This window comes from Melopsittacus undulatus, chromosome 6, assembly GCF_012275295.1.
Source record: "Melopsittacus undulatus isolate bMelUnd1 chromosome 6, bMelUnd1.mat.Z, whole genome shotgun sequence".
Classification (NCBI taxonomy): domain Eukaryota; kingdom Metazoa; phylum Chordata; class Aves; order Psittaciformes; family Psittaculidae; genus Melopsittacus; species Melopsittacus undulatus.
This window is the reverse complement of record NC_047532.1, coordinates 35,934,748-35,951,770: the sequence shown is the minus strand read 5'-3', so window position 1 is coordinate 35,951,770 and position 17,023 is coordinate 35,934,748. Positions and strand designations below refer to the sequence as shown.

Genomic DNA, 17,023 nt, shown 5'->3' with positions numbered 1-17,023 from the left:
CAGAATTCAGCTGCTCTTTGCCATACACAGACAGAAGGAATTTCGTGGTTGAACCGCAAACAGTCACATTAACACAATTACTACTGTGCCGCATGTTCCACCAACAGAACTCTGAGGAATATAGAACTGAAAAAAGCCAGATACAAGGACTACCAAGCACATTTGGGCTTCAGTGGGAAAAATTCAGGTGCTGGACAAAAATGAGCAATGCTAGTACATGTAGTGGTGTCAATTGATAATAATAGTGAGTAAAAAACAGAGAAGGGAGTAAGAAGCTATGAGACTCCTTCCAGCGCTGCTCGGAAGATGCATTTAGAGTCACAGAATCGCCTGGGTTGGAAGGGACCTCTGAAGGCCACTCTACGCCAACCCCTACCATGGCAGGGACATTCCACTGCAGCAGGTTGCTCAGGGCCCCTCCAACTGGCCTTCAGTTGTAGACTCATAGAATCACAGAAGGGTTTGGGTTGGGAAGGACCTTAAAGATCGCCCAGTTCCAACCCAATGCCATGAACAGAGACAGCTTCCACTAGACAAGGTTGCTCAAAGCCCCATCCTATCTGGCCTTGTTTCTAGGGCTTTCCTCAAAGGTTAACTTTGTGCAGTCAGTGAGATACCAGAAATCTCCTGCCACATAGAGGGTTCATGTTTAACTTCAGACCCTGGCAGCACAAGGACACAGTAATTTAGCATTAATTAAAGCTTCTATTAAAATACAGTTGTGAAGTTTGGCAGCTCAAGAACGATTAGCGCCAGTTGTTAACTATCAAGTAATCTTTTGTAACACTTTCTTTCGTTAGAAACATGCCATCAACCTTGCCTGTTGCCGCGCAGAACGTGGAGAGCTGCAGCACTGATGGACTTGATCCAAAAAGGAAGGTGATTCCTTCCCCCGGGGAACTCGGCAGCCGTTCTAACGGACCGCCTGCCCCTTTCCCGACACGACTCCCCACTGGGGCAGAGGTGCCGCGGCCGGTGCAGCGGGGGGGCCTGCAGGCCCCAGCACCCCCAGGCCCCAGGTCCCCCGAAGAGCTACACTGGGGCCTCTCCCCGTCGTCCACACACGGCTCCCAAGCCACGCCGTCTCCGGGGACACAGACGGCCAGAAGACTCCTTCGACAGCCCCTGCTCCCAACCGCGTCCCCCCAGCGCGGCGGCGCCTCCCGGGAGGAGGAGCCGCCGGCGGCAGGACTCGCCCCTCCTGGCGTGGCTCTGCCCCGAGGTAGCTGCCCAGCCGGGCGCTGCAGCCGCCACTGAGGTCGCACAGGTAGGGGCAGGCGGCGGCGGTGCGAAGCCTCGGATCCCGGGCGCCCCGCGGCCAGGTACAGCAGCCCTGGCGCAGGTAGAGGCGGGAGCCGGGCCCTGGCGAAGCGCTGTGGCTGCAGCGGCCGCTCCCGCCGCGCGGGTTTGAAATGAGTCAGTTTTGCTTGGAATAATTATTGGCAAGCGAGGAGCCGACGTGTTCTTTCCCGAGGATAAATTGCTCGCAGATCGATGAACACTCTGCACACTCGTGAGGTAACGATAGCTACATCCTTCGGCTTTCACCTCTGCTTCCTTCGAAAATGAAAACTTCACCTGTAAGCACCGGCACATAGCAGCAAGACAAAGAGAGTGTGAGGCTGTTTTTTTTTTTTTTTTTTAAATGATGAACATTTTAGCTCATTACACAGCTGGAAATACAAAGTCGTCTTGGTTTTTTTTTTGTTTTTTTTTTTTTTTTTTTTTTTTTTTTGCTTAAAACTGAGCAGCTCAACATGGGTGTTATTAAACGCGTCTGTGTTTTGTTTTCTTTGCAGGAACCCATCTGCTCTTTCTGTGCAGGATGGTAGCATAGTGTCTTCTGCAGGATGAAGGCGCCAAGAGGAGGCAGGTGCTGGTGGCTGGGGACCCTCTTCGCCGCCTGCCTGGCTGCCCTTCCCAGCAGTACCGCCTGTCCCAGGCTCTGCGCCTGCTATGTCCCCACTGAGGTGCACTGCACGTTCCGGTACTTCACTGCTGTCCCACCGCACATCCCTCCAAATGTGGAGCGCATCAATCTGGGGTATGTTTAACATCAAGATGCTAAATGCACAGACCAGTTACCATTCAACACTTTGCAAAGCAGTAATTAATAGTTTCCAGATTTAGGGCTAAAATGAACCAAAGCAATAAATAAATCTTAAGAGTTCAGTGCTCTGCTGTATTCAAAAGTGGTTGTAGTCACAGCTAGCAAAGCCTAAGACCATCAACACTAAGTGGAAATTTGGGGATGTATCACAGGGCATGTAAGGACTTCAAAAATTTAGAACTTAAATGAATTCTTTTATACTACCCAAACATTTTGCATCTGCAACATGGAATTCAGAAGAAGTCTGAAACAGAAAGAATTCTTTGATAGTTCAGAGTCCAGGCAGTGGGCTGGGAAACTAGTACATGTATTAAAATCCTCAGAGAATTTGCTATGACTTTAGAATGTCACATGGTGCTGGTATCTGTGCTTTTATCTACCAACTTTATGGAAAATAACACTTGCCTGAATATTTCAGCCTCCAAAATGGTTCTGTTCTGTGGGTGTTTAAAAGGAACAGGGAACAAATTCTAAACGGGCTCACTGACCTGTTAACAGGGTTTCCAGCAAGTGCCCTCTGTCATACTATCAAATTAGAGATTAATCAGCAATATCTGACTCATCCTTGCATCACTTTTGATACATATAACCTCTGAATCATCCAATATGTGTATGCAGAAAATGTAAAAGGAAGTTTTTGTTGAAGTCTTCCCCTTTATCTGCCTTATGCTTCCAGACAGCATATTCAGCTCCCAGCTCCTGACTCCTCTCTGCCCTTTCCTTCCATTGATTTTGTCAGTGTTCTCCAGAAATGCTGTATATAAAATCTTACAATTAAGTAAAAGTACTTTTAGAGGGTTATGGGTTACCTTAGGAGAAGGACATGTGACTGAAATACATTAATTACTATTATGGAAAGGCCATCTATCTGACTGATGATTTAGTCTAATTTACTGTCGCCACACGGCATAGGAAGTGTAAACAGACCATGAGAACAGTCCCTGCATTAGCTAATCAGGTGATGCAAGGGGGTAGTAGTCATGAACTCAGAGGCATCACAGAGTAGGTACTCAGCATTTGCGAGGCTTATACACCTTCTACTAATGCTGGGACAGCATAGCATCACCACAGCCTGTCTAGTCTATCCATACTGTATGTATACTCATAGAAAATAGGGGAGGCTGAGGCTACACCTGCATTAACAAGTTGTGGGCAGCACTGAATACCTGCAGAGTAGAAATAAAACTCAAGATATACAACTGGAAAGGGCAGACAGCATCGTGCAGCCAGTGCAGGGACTGACTGCCAAGCGCTCATCAGAACCCACCTGCACTGTGTCTGAGGCCCAGCCGCTATCACATAGGTCCCAGGAGACAGGTGACCCCCAGGACCCCTGGTTTTACCTGGATCTCAGTGGACAGCAGAGGGGGCTTGCTCTTGTTCATGGACCTCTCTGTGATGCTGTAGTGTTGGGAAAGCCCTGGACTGAAAGAGGCATCAATGTATCACCAACCTTCACCATTACAGCTCACAGCTCTTCTGCATTGAAGCCCAGACCTGGCTTCAATGAATTATTTCTGAAGGAATGGCTTATAATTTCATCTTGACAGTCAGAGGTGCTGTGTACCTTTATGCATTTCCAAAGAGTTGTTCTTTTGTTTTGGTTTTGTTTGTTTGAAACTTGTGAAGTTTATGTCTGACTAAACCCAGGTCTGGGATGAAATGTTTGTTACAGATACAACAGCTTGCTTAGACTTACAGAAACAGATTTTTCTGGCCTAGAGAAACTGGAGTTACTGATGCTGCACAGCAATGAGATAAACACAATCCCTGATAAGGTGTTCAATGATTTATATTCATTACAGGTAAGACTAAATGACCTAATCTTAATTAGGAGATGACCTAATCTTGTTTTTTGTTCTGACTTAAACAGTTTGCAGTAATACTGATAAATGGAAGCAGACCAGTGGTATGTAGCATTTTGGTTTCCTATTTCTTATTGTATCCACATGAAAGATGAGGGAAATGCCTTTCCTTCCCAGGAGGGCATCCAAGTACATTTTAAAGAGCATGGCAAACATATTGGTAGGTACCTGTATCTTAATGGAGATCTGCAGTTTAAACTCTTGTTCACATGAGGGAGAAAGACTGAAGAACTCCAAGGACTGCATCTGTGGTAGGAAACTTGTTAATCTGCTAGGCAATTTTTATCTTTTTTTTTTTTTGAGGACTTTTTGCCATCCAGATTTCCCTTTCTCTTCATAGAATCATAGAATAGTTTGGATTTCTTCAGTACATTATAGCCCTGTCCCTTTCTGTCCTTCATTAAAAATTGGCTCCTACTGAACATATTACATATAAACTTTTAAATCCTTTAAAAAACCCTTGGGTTTATAATTTAGTATGTACTTGTGGACTTCTAAATGTAGTATTTGATGTCTGTTTTGTTCTTTAACTAGAATATTTCCTATTTATAAAATATTGCCTATATTTACATGTATTGTGAAAATTAATAAATGTATGATGTCATACAGGGATTCTGAAGCTGTCTTAGTATGTGCCATGTAGATACTCATATATAAAGAATTATTTAGACAATTATTTAGGAACAGCCATTCCCAACTAATTCAATGTACAAGTAACACTTATTCTCCAGTTAAACTTTCATCTAGAGCTGTTGTTAACTGCTACAGAGAAGTAACAATGTTTTAGCTGTGATGAACTAAGAACACAAGAGACACCAACTGTTCCAACAGAAAACTTGGGATTTTCTCAGTTGCTGGTTTTAGGATTAGGAGGGAACACAGAAACCAGAGAAGCTGTAGAGTCTACATACCTCCAGGTTGCATTAGCGCTCACAAAGGGTAGCTCTGTGCCTGAAAGGTTGCTTGGTAACTCCTCACAACTGACTTAATAAAATGAGCTTTATGGAGTCTAACAAGCTTTCCCTCCCCTGTCAGCACAATTACAGACAGAATCATAAAATTGTTTTATCATAGATATTTCTAATGGAATTATATTGGGCAAGTAAACGTGAACATTTTTGTGATTTTTTACTTCTCATTAGTTTTCAAAATACAGAATTCAGACTGCAATGGTAGAATTCTAACAGGAAAAGTAACAATGAAAAGGGTGTCATGGGCGCCTTATTTTATCCCTCAGCAATATGCCAGGTTTGTGCATCTCAGAGTTACGAATTTGACTTTTATCCAGTCAGCAACAACATGGCACCTGAGAGTTAGGGTTAGAAAAGTACACATCTCAGATGACACAAATCCTGAAACTTGGGGCACACTTTTCAGATTCTGTTGGTTAAACAGAAATCAAAATAGATTCTTGCATGAATTTTTATAGTTGTAACACTGGCTGGAACAAAATCACTACCACAGCTTATGGTCAAATTCTGCTTCCCCTTTTCGTAAGTGTAGCTTAATTGGGATGGTTTTTTATTTGTTTTTTAACAATAAATAAGCATGGTTTTATTTTATTTTTAATCACTGCATTTTGTAAATGTGACTGCAGAAAGGTCACCCTGATGGACTGTTGGAACAAGAAGCATCCTTATAGTCTTGCAACTAACATTGCATTTATTCCTCCTACTAAGTTTTTTCCAATCAGTCACTTCCATTACTGGTCTGGTGAAGTACTTGACAGGGTAACCATCAATCAGAATGTGTTAGGAGTCTCAGTATAATATTGGATAATATTATACCCTTATTACTTTTTCATCAACAGGTCTTAAAAATGAGTTACAACAAGGTCAGAGTTCTTCAGCAGGATGTTTTTCGTGGTCTGAAGAGCTTGGTACGACTGCATATGGATCACAATAAAATTGAGTTTGTAAATCCCTATGTTTTCTATGGACTCACATCACTGAGGCTGGTCCACTTGGAAGGAAATCTACTTAAGCAGCTTCATCCAGATACTTTTGTCACCTTGCGCTATAGCCAAATATTTAAAATATCCTTCATGAAGCACATATATTTGTCAGACAACACGCTGACTTCACTGCCACAAGAAATGTTTTCCTACATGTCTGAGCTAGAGAGTGTTTACCTTCATGGAAACCCATGGTCCTGTGATTGCAGCCTCCAATGGTTTGCAGAATGGGCAAAAGTGAGACCAGGTGAGCTAAAGGCTTTGTTTATGCTTTTAATCATGTTATACCATCTTGCTCTTTCTGATAAAGGTAACTGTCCTTTATTCATTTGTTTATTCTCTAAGAAAAGACTGGAAGACAGGAATTTTGCAGGTGCATGTAATCAGGATAAATAGATTAATACCATTCAGTTTTCCAGATGAAATTAATCTAGGGGTCTTAACCCATTCTGAAGTGCAGCTTAACAGAACACTTTCCTTGGCCAGTCCAAAACTTTTGTGCCCAGGAGACTCCACAGGGAATAAGGAAGCTAATTTTTATGTAACTGGTAAGAATGAAGGCTATATTGTACTTGATTTTTCCAAACAGAAATAAGGAACAAGACTCAAGAACTTTTTCATTTGCTGCTCTGAGCATACGTTGCACACAATAGCGTAGTGTCATCCTCACCCTGCCACAGCCTGTGCCGCTCAGAACCAAGCTATGGCCAGGTGCCCCAGCAGAGCCTGCTTTGCACTGTGTAGAACTGGGACAGAAGGATTCTGTATGGAGCTGCAATAGCAACAGTCCTTAGGCAGTTTCACCAGAGAAAATTCATAGGTTTTCTTAGGTTACTTTAAGATTAACTTTGTTAATATTCAAGAGAACAACCTGCTGGTAGTTAAATGTCTTTTTTATACTAAAAATCATATTACAAGAGCTTACTGCATTTTTCTTTCCTTCAGATGTTGTAAAGTGCAAGAAAGACAGAAGTTCCAGTGCTCAGCAATGCCCAGTTTGTGCTAGTCCCAAAAATCATGAAGGGAAAAGCTTAGTGGATGTTCCTTCTGCATCTTTAACCTGCACTAAGCCAGCCATACATGACTCCCTGAAATTTAAAAACCTCACAGTACCAGATGATGGGGATTTCAATTCTGTATCTCCTAAGGAATTCATTGCTCCTATAGGATCCATGGTTTTGAACATGACTGACCAAGCAGGAAGCAGAGGTAACTTGGTTTGCAACATCCAAAAACCTAAAGAAATGTCTCCCATCTCATTTGACAAAGATGGCAACAGTACAGTGCTCAAAACAGCATTCTCAGCATTTCTGGTATGTGGCATTGATTATGAGCATATTCAGCAGCTGTGGAGCATACTGGCACTGTACAGTAATTCTCCCTTAAAACTGGAAAGGAGTACCCTAGCAACTAATATGCCTTTTATTAGCTACAAATATAAACAAGTCTACTCTGAAAAAGATGAACTTTTTACCAATATAGAGACTGAACTGAGAGCTGAACCACCTTGGTTAATGCAAAGCAAAGTGTCATTACAGCTAGACAGGACAGCAACCACACTTAACACCTTGCACATCCAGTACTTTACAGACATTCAGATTATTTTGCCCAGTGCTGACAGAAGAGGAGTAAGAAATAACTGGGCCATCATCTCCAGGGACAACAAAACACAAACAGAGCACACTGTTTTAGTTGGGGGGATGGTAGAACTAGAATGCCAAGCAATGGGAGAACCAGCTCCTGCAGTAGAGTGGATATTGGCTGATGGGAGCAAAGTTAGAGCTCCTTATATCAGCGAAGATGGGAGAATCATAGTAGTTAAAACTGGAACATTGACATTATGGACAGCTGATACTTTTGACACAGGGCTTTATCACTGCATAGGCACAAATTACAATGATGCAGATACTCTCACATTTAGAATTACAGTGGTTGATCCTTATGTGGAACACAGCAATGTAAATGGAGCCCAACTTTCTACATTTGTTGGCAGCACACTCTACCTTCCCTGTACATCCACTGCTGTTCCAGATGCTTCCATTAGTTGGGTATTGCCTGAGCATGTGATTCTTCATCATTCTGTAAGAAACAAACATATTTTTGACAATGGTACCTTAAAAATACAAGAGGTAACAGAGCAAGACAGTGGGTACTTTCAATGTGTTGCAGCCAACCAGTATGGTGTTGATCTTTTGGTTTTCCAAGTGCTAGTTAGAAAGGATGAAGCTGCTCTGAAGAAAAAGCAGATAGTTGTGGGAGAACGGGAAGAGGGTGATGGCTCTGGCAATGCAATGCTGGCCTCTGCTACAGCACAGAAACATCCTCTAGTTACCCTAACTCCCTTGACAGCTAATCAGGAATCTGCTGCCTCAGCATTCAGAAATAGGATTGCACAGACTGCACATAAAAGGAATGGCTATGGGAACATGACTTTCAGGCACTACAGGGACAAAATAAGCAGGCGGCTCAGAGGGCACAGAAGACAGTTTGTTTCCTCAGCCAGGAGAGTCGACCCACAGCTCTGGGCAGCCTTTTTGGAAAAAACAAAGAGGAACTCAACACTGATGGAAAATCGAGGAGAAGTTGCAACGAATCCACCTGTTGAAGTCCGCACATTCTCAGAATTACCTGGAATTGAAGAGGAAACATCTGGTGATCTTGTATCTCTAGAAGAAGAATTCATGATTCCAGTAACAGAGACAGTACCAGTATCTGCTCTAGGGAGAGCAACAGAAAACATAGTAACTGCAGGGCCTGAGATGCCCATGAGTAACACTCCTGCTACTAAAACCTCTCTCCTTGTTTCAGAAGCAGCTCCTCTCCCCTATCCATTTTCACAGTCTCTGTCATCTGACAACAGAAGGCCACAGACATATCTAAACTCTACAGTTACAAACTCATGGGAAAGATCCGGTTTAAGTCTAATATCAGCAAGTGGTGTAAACCAATCAACTCATCAGCAAATTCAGATTATTCAGAACATTACAACTCATACAACCCAGGCCCCGCACCAATATGGAAGACGAAGGAAAATTTCTGGTAGGAGGCGAATTATTAGACCAGGACGTATTCCAAGTATGAAAGAGCACAGATACGATTTGGGGAGGCTAGGATCTGTCAGAGGAAGTACAGCTGTGGCTGCAGATGTTCAACTGAATATGAAATATATGTCAAATTTACCAACTTTAAACAATTTAAGCAGCTCCATCAACCCATTTAACCCAGAAGCGCCTCTGTCCTCCCTCTCGATCACAAATATGCCATTGGAGCACCCAGCAGGTACTCAACAAAATACAGTGTTCCTCAGGAAAGAGGAAAATGAAGCTAGTGAAAGGGACAAAGATACTACAGTCATGACTTTCATTATGAAGGTGACCCCAGATACTCCTGAATGGAAATTACAGAGCAGTGCTCCATTTCAGACAGGGACTGATACAGTCCAACCTTTTACCATGAGACTACCAACAACAGCAACCCACACAGCTAATTTTGCTACAGATATTACATATACTGTAAGTACGAAGGTATCTTCTACCCTTGAATCAGTCTCACCCAGCATTAAGCCTAGGACCTCACCAGAAAATTCCCAAAGAGGAAAAATTACTTGGGGACTTCTCTTTGGAAATGGTGCACAAAAAGAGGTTCTGAAGAAGCGACTAAAACAACAGATGGGTAAGTTTCCATCAACAGAGGTATCAACCATGCATCCTAAAACTACAACATCGTTATCCACGTTCAAAATGTCTCATCTGCACTTTATGCCTATTTCAACAGGTAGGAATCACAGCAATGGTTTCTTGTCTTTAAACAAACCCATTCATTATGGCAATGCTAAGTCAGAACATCTTCCCACTGCAAAACTGCATTCTTCCTCTAATCCTGCAACTAATGCCACCAAAGAAATGGATGCAACTCATTTTCAAACAGTTCAACCTATTGTTGCCCCTCAGACTGACACCAAAATCACCAAAAGTAAAACATACAGAATGGGAAAAAAGAGAGGTCAGAGGAGGAAAAGGCCCCTTACGACATCAACTTCACAAAGCATGACTGCAGGCCACAGCACTGCAGTGATTCTGCCTATGAATACAGCCATGCGTGTCATGACAACAGTTAAATCACTGACTATGCCTACAAGTCTTATGCCTGAAGAACCTCTCTCTGAGAGTGTGAGTGCAGTCTCAATGGCAGAAGTGCCACTGTGGATCCTTAGCACACCAGATGCTCCTCAGCTCATACCTGCAGCAGCCATGCCGACACTGGCTACCCCTGTCACATGGAGGAACAGTCAGTCAGTCATGCTACCACAGAGCCCCATGACACCAGTCCAGACAACACCACAGCTTTCAAAGCCTTTTAGCACCTCAAGTACCCAACCTGCCACAGCCTGGGTGGCAGCTGGGTCAGAACCTGCTCAGCAAATTGAAGCCATCACAACAGCAGGTAAACAATCATGGCCAAAACCAGAAAAGAGTGTTACCCAAGACAATCACATAGTACAGCCCACATTCACAGCAAGAAGTGTGTCAAGTGCTCCTGCTGCAAGCACAGACATCACTCCTGCCAGCACCCAGCATCCCACCCCACTACCAGTCCTCACAGCAGCTGTGCCTCCTGCACATCATGAGAGAACCAACTCACCTCCAGGGGGGGCAATTAAATTCTGGCAGAAGCCATCTGCTAAAGTCACAGAGAGGGTCAGCACATTGGCTATCAACACACTGACCATGCTGAAGTCATCACAGATGGCAACTCCCGATGTGCCTCTGTGGGGAAGTGACAAGGACAGTTCTGTCAAAGGTTGGTCTGAAAAGAGGCAAGACCAAGAAACTACCACCCCCATTCCTATAGCCTTGGACTCTTTGCACAGAAACCATCTGGCAAAACCCAGAATAATTGGAGGAAAATTAGCTGCTTTTACTGTACTAGCTAATTCAGATGCTTTTATTCCTTGTGAAGCTATTGGTAAGCCTCATCCAACAATACAGTGGACCAAGATATCAACAGGTAAGCTTGATAAACCTCTCTAGAATTTTCCTTCCATTACAGTCATGTAATTTGGCAGATGTTTTATGTGCCAAACTCAAGTATTGCATCATTTAAGAGTACCATGAAATATCGGTGAAAAGATGAACTTGGAGACAGTGACAAAGACAGATATCCCCAGACATCTTCTGGAGTATCTTACTAATACTGATGAAGTAGTTATTTATGGAAATTAAAAAAAAAATCTATAATATATATTTAACTATAATTCTGTGCTTACTGTGAGAAGATTTCAGTATTTATTGTATGCTACTGGCTATTTCAGAACAGTAAGACAAGTAAAAAGAAAAATCCATCTGTGGTAACAAACCATCAAATCAAGTTAAAGCTATGTCAAAATATTTTTGAATATGCAACGCCTAGTCATGACTATGCTTGCATGTTTGGATATGCAAAGCCCCATCTGCTTTGTCCAAACTTTATCTCTACTGAGGACTAAGTTCGGGTTTTACTTTAAAGCTTTGTCACTATATGCAAAATACGATTATTTCTGTCTTTCTCACTATTGCCTTGGTTATTTGGGCAAAGTCGAAGAGGGTGAGAAAAGCATTTTCAGGGGCTGAGTAAAAAGAAACAGGAGAGATTCTGACACGCTGTACTGGTGTCCCCTTACTTCTGTAGGGACTGATGCTCCAGAAAGCCAAGGCCACAGCAGATGGATAGTGTTTGCCAATGGCACGCTCTCCATCACCCGGGTGGGCCTGGAAGACCGTGGGCAGTACCTGTGCACTGCAGCCAACCCACATGGTGTGGCACAGCTCCTGGTCACCTTATCAGTAGTGGCCTACCCACCCCGCATCACCAGCAGCAGGTGGCAGCTCCTCACCGCTCACTCTGGAAAGTCCGTGGCAGTGAAGTGCAAAGCTGAGGGTAGGCCTCCTCCCACCGTCTCGTGGGTTCTAGCAAATAAAACACACATCTCCGACTCCTTGGCAGGAAATAGCAAAGTTCACATGGAAACAGATGGCACTTTAATTATCAAGGAAGTCACTGTTTATGACAGGGGCCTCTATACATGCATGGCTAAAAACCCAGCAGGCACTGACAAGCTGATTGTAAAACTGCAGGTCATTGCAGCACCTCCTGCTATTCTGGAAGAGAAGAGAGAACGTGTTGAAGTAATGATGGGGGAAAATCTGAAACTCCCTTGCACTGTGGAAGGGAATCCTCAGCCCACTGTTCACTGGGTCCTCTCTGATGGCATGGTGGTGAAACCCCTGCAGTTGGTAAATGCAAAGCTCTTCCTGTTCTCCAATGGAACACTCCACCTCAGCAGTATCACCTCTTCTGACAGTGGGAATTACGAGTGCATAGCCACAAGCTCAACTGGCTCAGAAAGAAGAGTGGTGAGCCTCGTGGTGCAACACAGAGACACACTTCCAAAAATAGCTACTGCCTCTGAAGAAATGACTCGCTTGAATTTTGGGGATAAGTTGCTTCTGAACTGCACAGCGACTGGGGAGCCAAAGCCCAGGATCATCTGGAGGTTACCCTCCAAGGCAGTTGTTGACCAGTGGCACAGGTAGGAGTCTTTTGGTTCCCCCACCTCTTGGAAACTTCAAGCACTGTCTTCTCTGGTGCTCATTTAAGAGATTGTTACATCACTGAAACAATATATTGGGAATTAAATTCACTTTTAAATGTTTAACAGTAGTGAAATATCTATGAAGATGGCTTGTTATTACACATTATTATATTACACTACTATATATTAAACAAAGTATATTACATTATTATATTATACATAACAGGTCACATCAGTTGTCATAAGTTGGTGAGGTCTTACCAAAATGGATACAAGTCATATCTGAATTAAGGAAACTGGTGTTAATCATGTATTGGCTGAATGGTGTTATTTTAAAGAAGGAACAGTTATTTATAAGAGGTTTGTGAAGTTGGACTCAGGAGGAAATGGCTTCTATAGTTGACTCTGCCAAATCAGCCTTTGAGTGGCTTTCCCCATGCCCCCTCCTGTACTAACACTGGACCTTTGCTTTGAGAGCAACAATCCCAGATTAGGATGCTCCTTGCAGGCTTACAAGAACTTGCAGCTGGGCTGAGAAAGGAGGACCAGGTCTGCTCCCTGCTGCCAGATAGGCAGCCAGAAAGCCATCACCCAGTGCTGAGTGTCATTCTGGGCAAGATGAAGCAGCACTGCCAGCTGCCCTGGCTGGGCCAAGTATTGTGGGTTGTCCACAGGGAGAAGAACGAGGAGCAGAGGCTGCTGGGATCTGGGACATGAGGTTCAACAGGCTCATTTGTTCACAGAACAGCTTTTCAGCAAGGTGGAGGTGGCATCATGCAGCTTTGCACACCTACATAGGGTTAGCAAGCACGCAAGCACCAGTATAACAACAACAGCAGCAACTGCCTCAGGTTAGAACCCACTGGGTAGGTGGTGATGGGGATACAGTGCCTTTGTAGAGAACATCCATATCGTGTCATTCTGTTAATATTGTCAGTCACGGTCAGTGCTTAGTATTGCAGCATTTTGTTCCATAATTCTTTTCCTTTTTCTCTCCCCTCAACAGAATGGGAAGTCGAATCCACGTCCACCCCAATGGGTCCTTGGTTATTGAGGCAGTTACTGAAAAGGATGCAGGTGACTATTTGTGTGTTGCAAGAAACAAAATTGGAGATGATCTGATATTGATAAAAGTCAGCATCACAATGAAACCAGCCAAGATTGACCAGAAACAATATTTCAAGAACCTGGTGCCATATGGAAAAGATTTCAGAGTGGATTGCAAGGCCTCTGGGTCACCCACACCAGAAATATCCTGGAGTTTGCCAGATGGGACAGTGATCAATAACGCAATGCTGGCAGATGACAGTGGACGCAGGTCTCGCAGGTATGTCCTCTTTGACAATGGAACACTGTATCTCAACAAAGTTGGAGTAACAGAAGGAGGAGACTATACCTGCTATGCTCAAAACACCCTGGGGAGAGATGAAATGAAGATACACATCGCGGTCATCATGGCAGCCCCTCAGATAAAGCACAGTCACAAGACATACTGTAAAGTGAAAGCTGGAGATATGGCATTACTGGACTGTGAAGCTGTTGGGGAACCCAAGCCCAAAATATTCTGGTTGTTACCTTCCAGTGACATGATCTCCTCATCAACAGACAGACATTTTCTGCATGCCAATGGTTCTCTGTCAGTCAGTCAAGTCAAACTGTTAGATGCTGGGGAGTACATGTGTGTGGCACGTAACCCTGGAGGGGATGATACAAAACTGTATAAACTGGATGTTGTTGCAAAACCGCCTGTCATAAACGGTTTATATGCAAACAAAACAATCATGAAGGTGACGGCAGTGAGGCATTCAAAGAAACAAATTGATTGTAGGGCAGAAGGGACACCTCCCCCTCAGATTATGTGGATCATGCCTGATAATATTTTCCTAACAGCTCCATATTATGGGAGCAGGATTGTAGTACATAAAAATGGAACACTTGAAATTCGGAACATAAGGCCTTCTGACACGGCAGATTTTATCTGTGTGGCACGTAATGATGGTGGGGAGAGTATGCTGGTGGTGCAGCTGGAGGTACTGGAAATGCTAAGGCGACCAATTTTTAAAAATCCATTCAATGAAAAAATAATAGCAAAACCTGGGAAAGCTACCACATTGAATTGTTCTGTGGATGGAAACCCTCCACCTGACATAAGCTGGATGCTACCTAACGGCACATGGTTTTCCAGTGGCATCAAGACTTCCCAGTTTCTCACAGGAAGCAATGGTACCCTTACTGTCTATAGTCCTGATGGAGACAAAGCAGGAAAGTACCGCTGTGCTGCCAGGAATAAAGTTGGCTACATTGAAAAGCTGATCATCCTGGAGGTTGGCCAGAAGCCCAGTATTCTCACTCACCCCACAAGGCCGGTGACAGGCATTAGTGGGGAGTCGTTGTCACTTCACTGCCTGTCTGATGGGAATCCTAAACCAGCTACGGCATGGACTCTGCCAGGTGGGCACGTGCTGGATCGACCCCAGATCAACAGAAAGTACATACTGCTGGAAAATGGCACATTGGTTATACGAGAAGCCACCATTCATGACAGAGGAAATTATGTGTGCAAGGCCTACAATAATGCTGGAGATTCCTCTGTAACTGTTTCTGTCATTATTGTAGCATATCCCCCAAGGATTATGAACAGGCCACCACAGACCATACACACAATACCTGGTGCAGCTGTGCAGCTCCACTGTGCAGCACTGGGAATACCCAAACCAGAAATTACCTGGGAATTACCTGACCACTCAGTAGTGACTACAGGTCACCAAGGCCAAGCATCAGAGAACAGAGTGCTTCGTCCTCCAGGGACATTACTCATCCAGAGTCCCCAGCCCTCAGATTCTGGCACATACAAGTGCACAGCGAAGAATCATCTTGGCAGTGATTTCACAGTAACATATGTCCACATCCTCTGAAGTAAGAAATACTGCATGAATGATGTGTTAACAAAATCTACAGCTAGACTGAATCTATTCCTGGAATAAGTTTAATCAAAGGCAGCCATAGGCATTCAAGTGCCTAAAAACATCTGCAAGATTCAGTCTACAATGACTGTGTAAAAAAAGAGAGAAAGGACTTGAGGAAAGTAAGGTCTAGCAGCACTACTGAGAATTGGTTCTTTAAATTAAAACAGACTTAAGGCATTTTACTCTGCCACCAAACATTGAATATCAAACAGTTACTTTCTGGAAACATACCTAGAGTTCTTCAGTAAAGGACAGACCTTTTCATATTAGTTTCATACTGTCCACCTTGTATGACTATCAGGAGCATGGGTCACATAAAGCAAGCGTATCTGAGAACTAAAAAGCTGATTTTTATTATGATACAGATTACTTTCTCCATGTGTTTGAAGAAAGGTTTTTTGTTTTTTTTTTTGTTTGAAGAAAGTTTTCATGTTTAAAAAATATTTAGTATTTTTTTAATAAACTACCAATGGTAAAAAGAGTACTAAAGTATTTTTAATAATACAGCTCTGTTTCACGTTTTTGTTTGCAGAACTTTGGAATGATATATCCGGAACAACTTTGTTCTTATTTTTAAAGAGAGTACGCTTTGTTTAACACTGTTTAGAAGAAGTATATGGACCGTGTATAGAAACACTCCTGCTTGGTATAATTTTCCTTCTGTACGTGAGTGGAAAACACCTTCGCACTGATAGGAAATGGCTACCTATATGTTGTACACTAATGAATCACTGGCTGGTGAAATGAATCATTTGACTGGTCAAATAAATCTTTGGACAATTAAGCCAGTAACTAAATCTCATGGTTTCTTATCTTCTTCCTGAGAGACAGATTAATGTCAGGGCAGAGGGGTCAAAATACATGCAATTCAGCATCTCCCCTTAAATTTGCAAATTTAAAATTGCAAAAACCCATGCATCCCATGGAAGCATTGCCACTGTCCCTACAACCCCAGCTAGTACACAGTAAGGTACCACTTACAAGTAGGGTCCATAATGAACCCCTCTAGTGCTTAGCAGCACCTGAGCTGCCTGCAGCAATGTCTTGGCAGCAGCACACAAGCCACTGCTGTGTAGTAGTGGAGTAGTAGCCACAAAACAGCTGGATTACACAAATCTCACTAGTTAACATCTGCAATAGCTTTAGCTGCTATGAAGAACAGTAAATCTCCTTAACAAAACCTGAGCATTAATTTTTACATGAGTAAGACTTACCCAACTACTGTAAAAGCCAACCAAAATCTACTTTTCTACAGATTTCCATGCCTGGCTGTGCTGCCTCCCAGGGCCCTGGAAGCTACACAGAGCAGTCTCCCCCACAGAACATCAGTCTACTGTACCAGCTATAAATTCTTTGTATGGTAAATTAACCACATTGAGTTAATACAAAGTTACAAAATATTCCTCTGTATATGCTAAATACCCTGCATGTTCCACTTTCAGAATGAATGTATTTTAAAAACCCATATAGACATAACTCCTAAATTGCTCATACTTTATACTGTTTTTTTTAGCTCTAATATGAGTAAAGTTATATTTGGTCAGGTTTAGAATAATA

The 17,023-nt window shown here is 43.1% G+C and overlaps 1 protein-coding gene across 1 annotated transcript; it reads left to right on the top strand.

Annotated features, from left to right (window-relative positions):
* Nucleotides 1–1,375: 1,375 nt before the first annotated feature.
* Nucleotides 1,376–16,250, top strand: IGSF10 (immunoglobulin superfamily member 10). The gene is made up of 7 exons (XM_005141179.3): nt 1,376–1,518; nt 1,800–2,044; nt 3,786–3,915; nt 5,786–6,176; nt 6,875–10,936; nt 11,597–12,497; nt 13,507–16,250. Exons 2-7 carry the CDS (start codon nt 1,851–1,853, stop codon nt 15,413–15,415), a joined length of 7,587 nt encoding a protein of 2,528 aa, XP_005141236.3. The 5' UTR covers nt 1,376–1,518; nt 1,800–1,850; the 3' UTR covers nt 15,416–16,250.
* Nucleotides 16,251–17,023: the final 773 nt, after the last annotated feature.

What these genes read in the sequence shown, in the direction of transcription:
- IGSF10 (XM_005141179.3), top strand. Translation starts at nt 1,851, where the DNA reads ATGAAGGCGCCAAGAGGAGGCAGGTGCTGGTGGCTGGGGACCCTCTTC. An exon ending in ATGATTTATATTCATTACAG is followed by an intron (nt 3,916 to 5,785) that starts GTAAGACTAAAT and finishes TTTCATCAACAG; the next exon opens with GTCTTAAAAATGAGTTACAA. An exon ending in GTTGTTGACCAGTGGCACAG is followed by an intron (nt 12,498 to 13,506) that starts GTAGGAGTCTTT and finishes TCCCCTCAACAG; the next exon opens with AATGGGAAGTCGAATCCACG.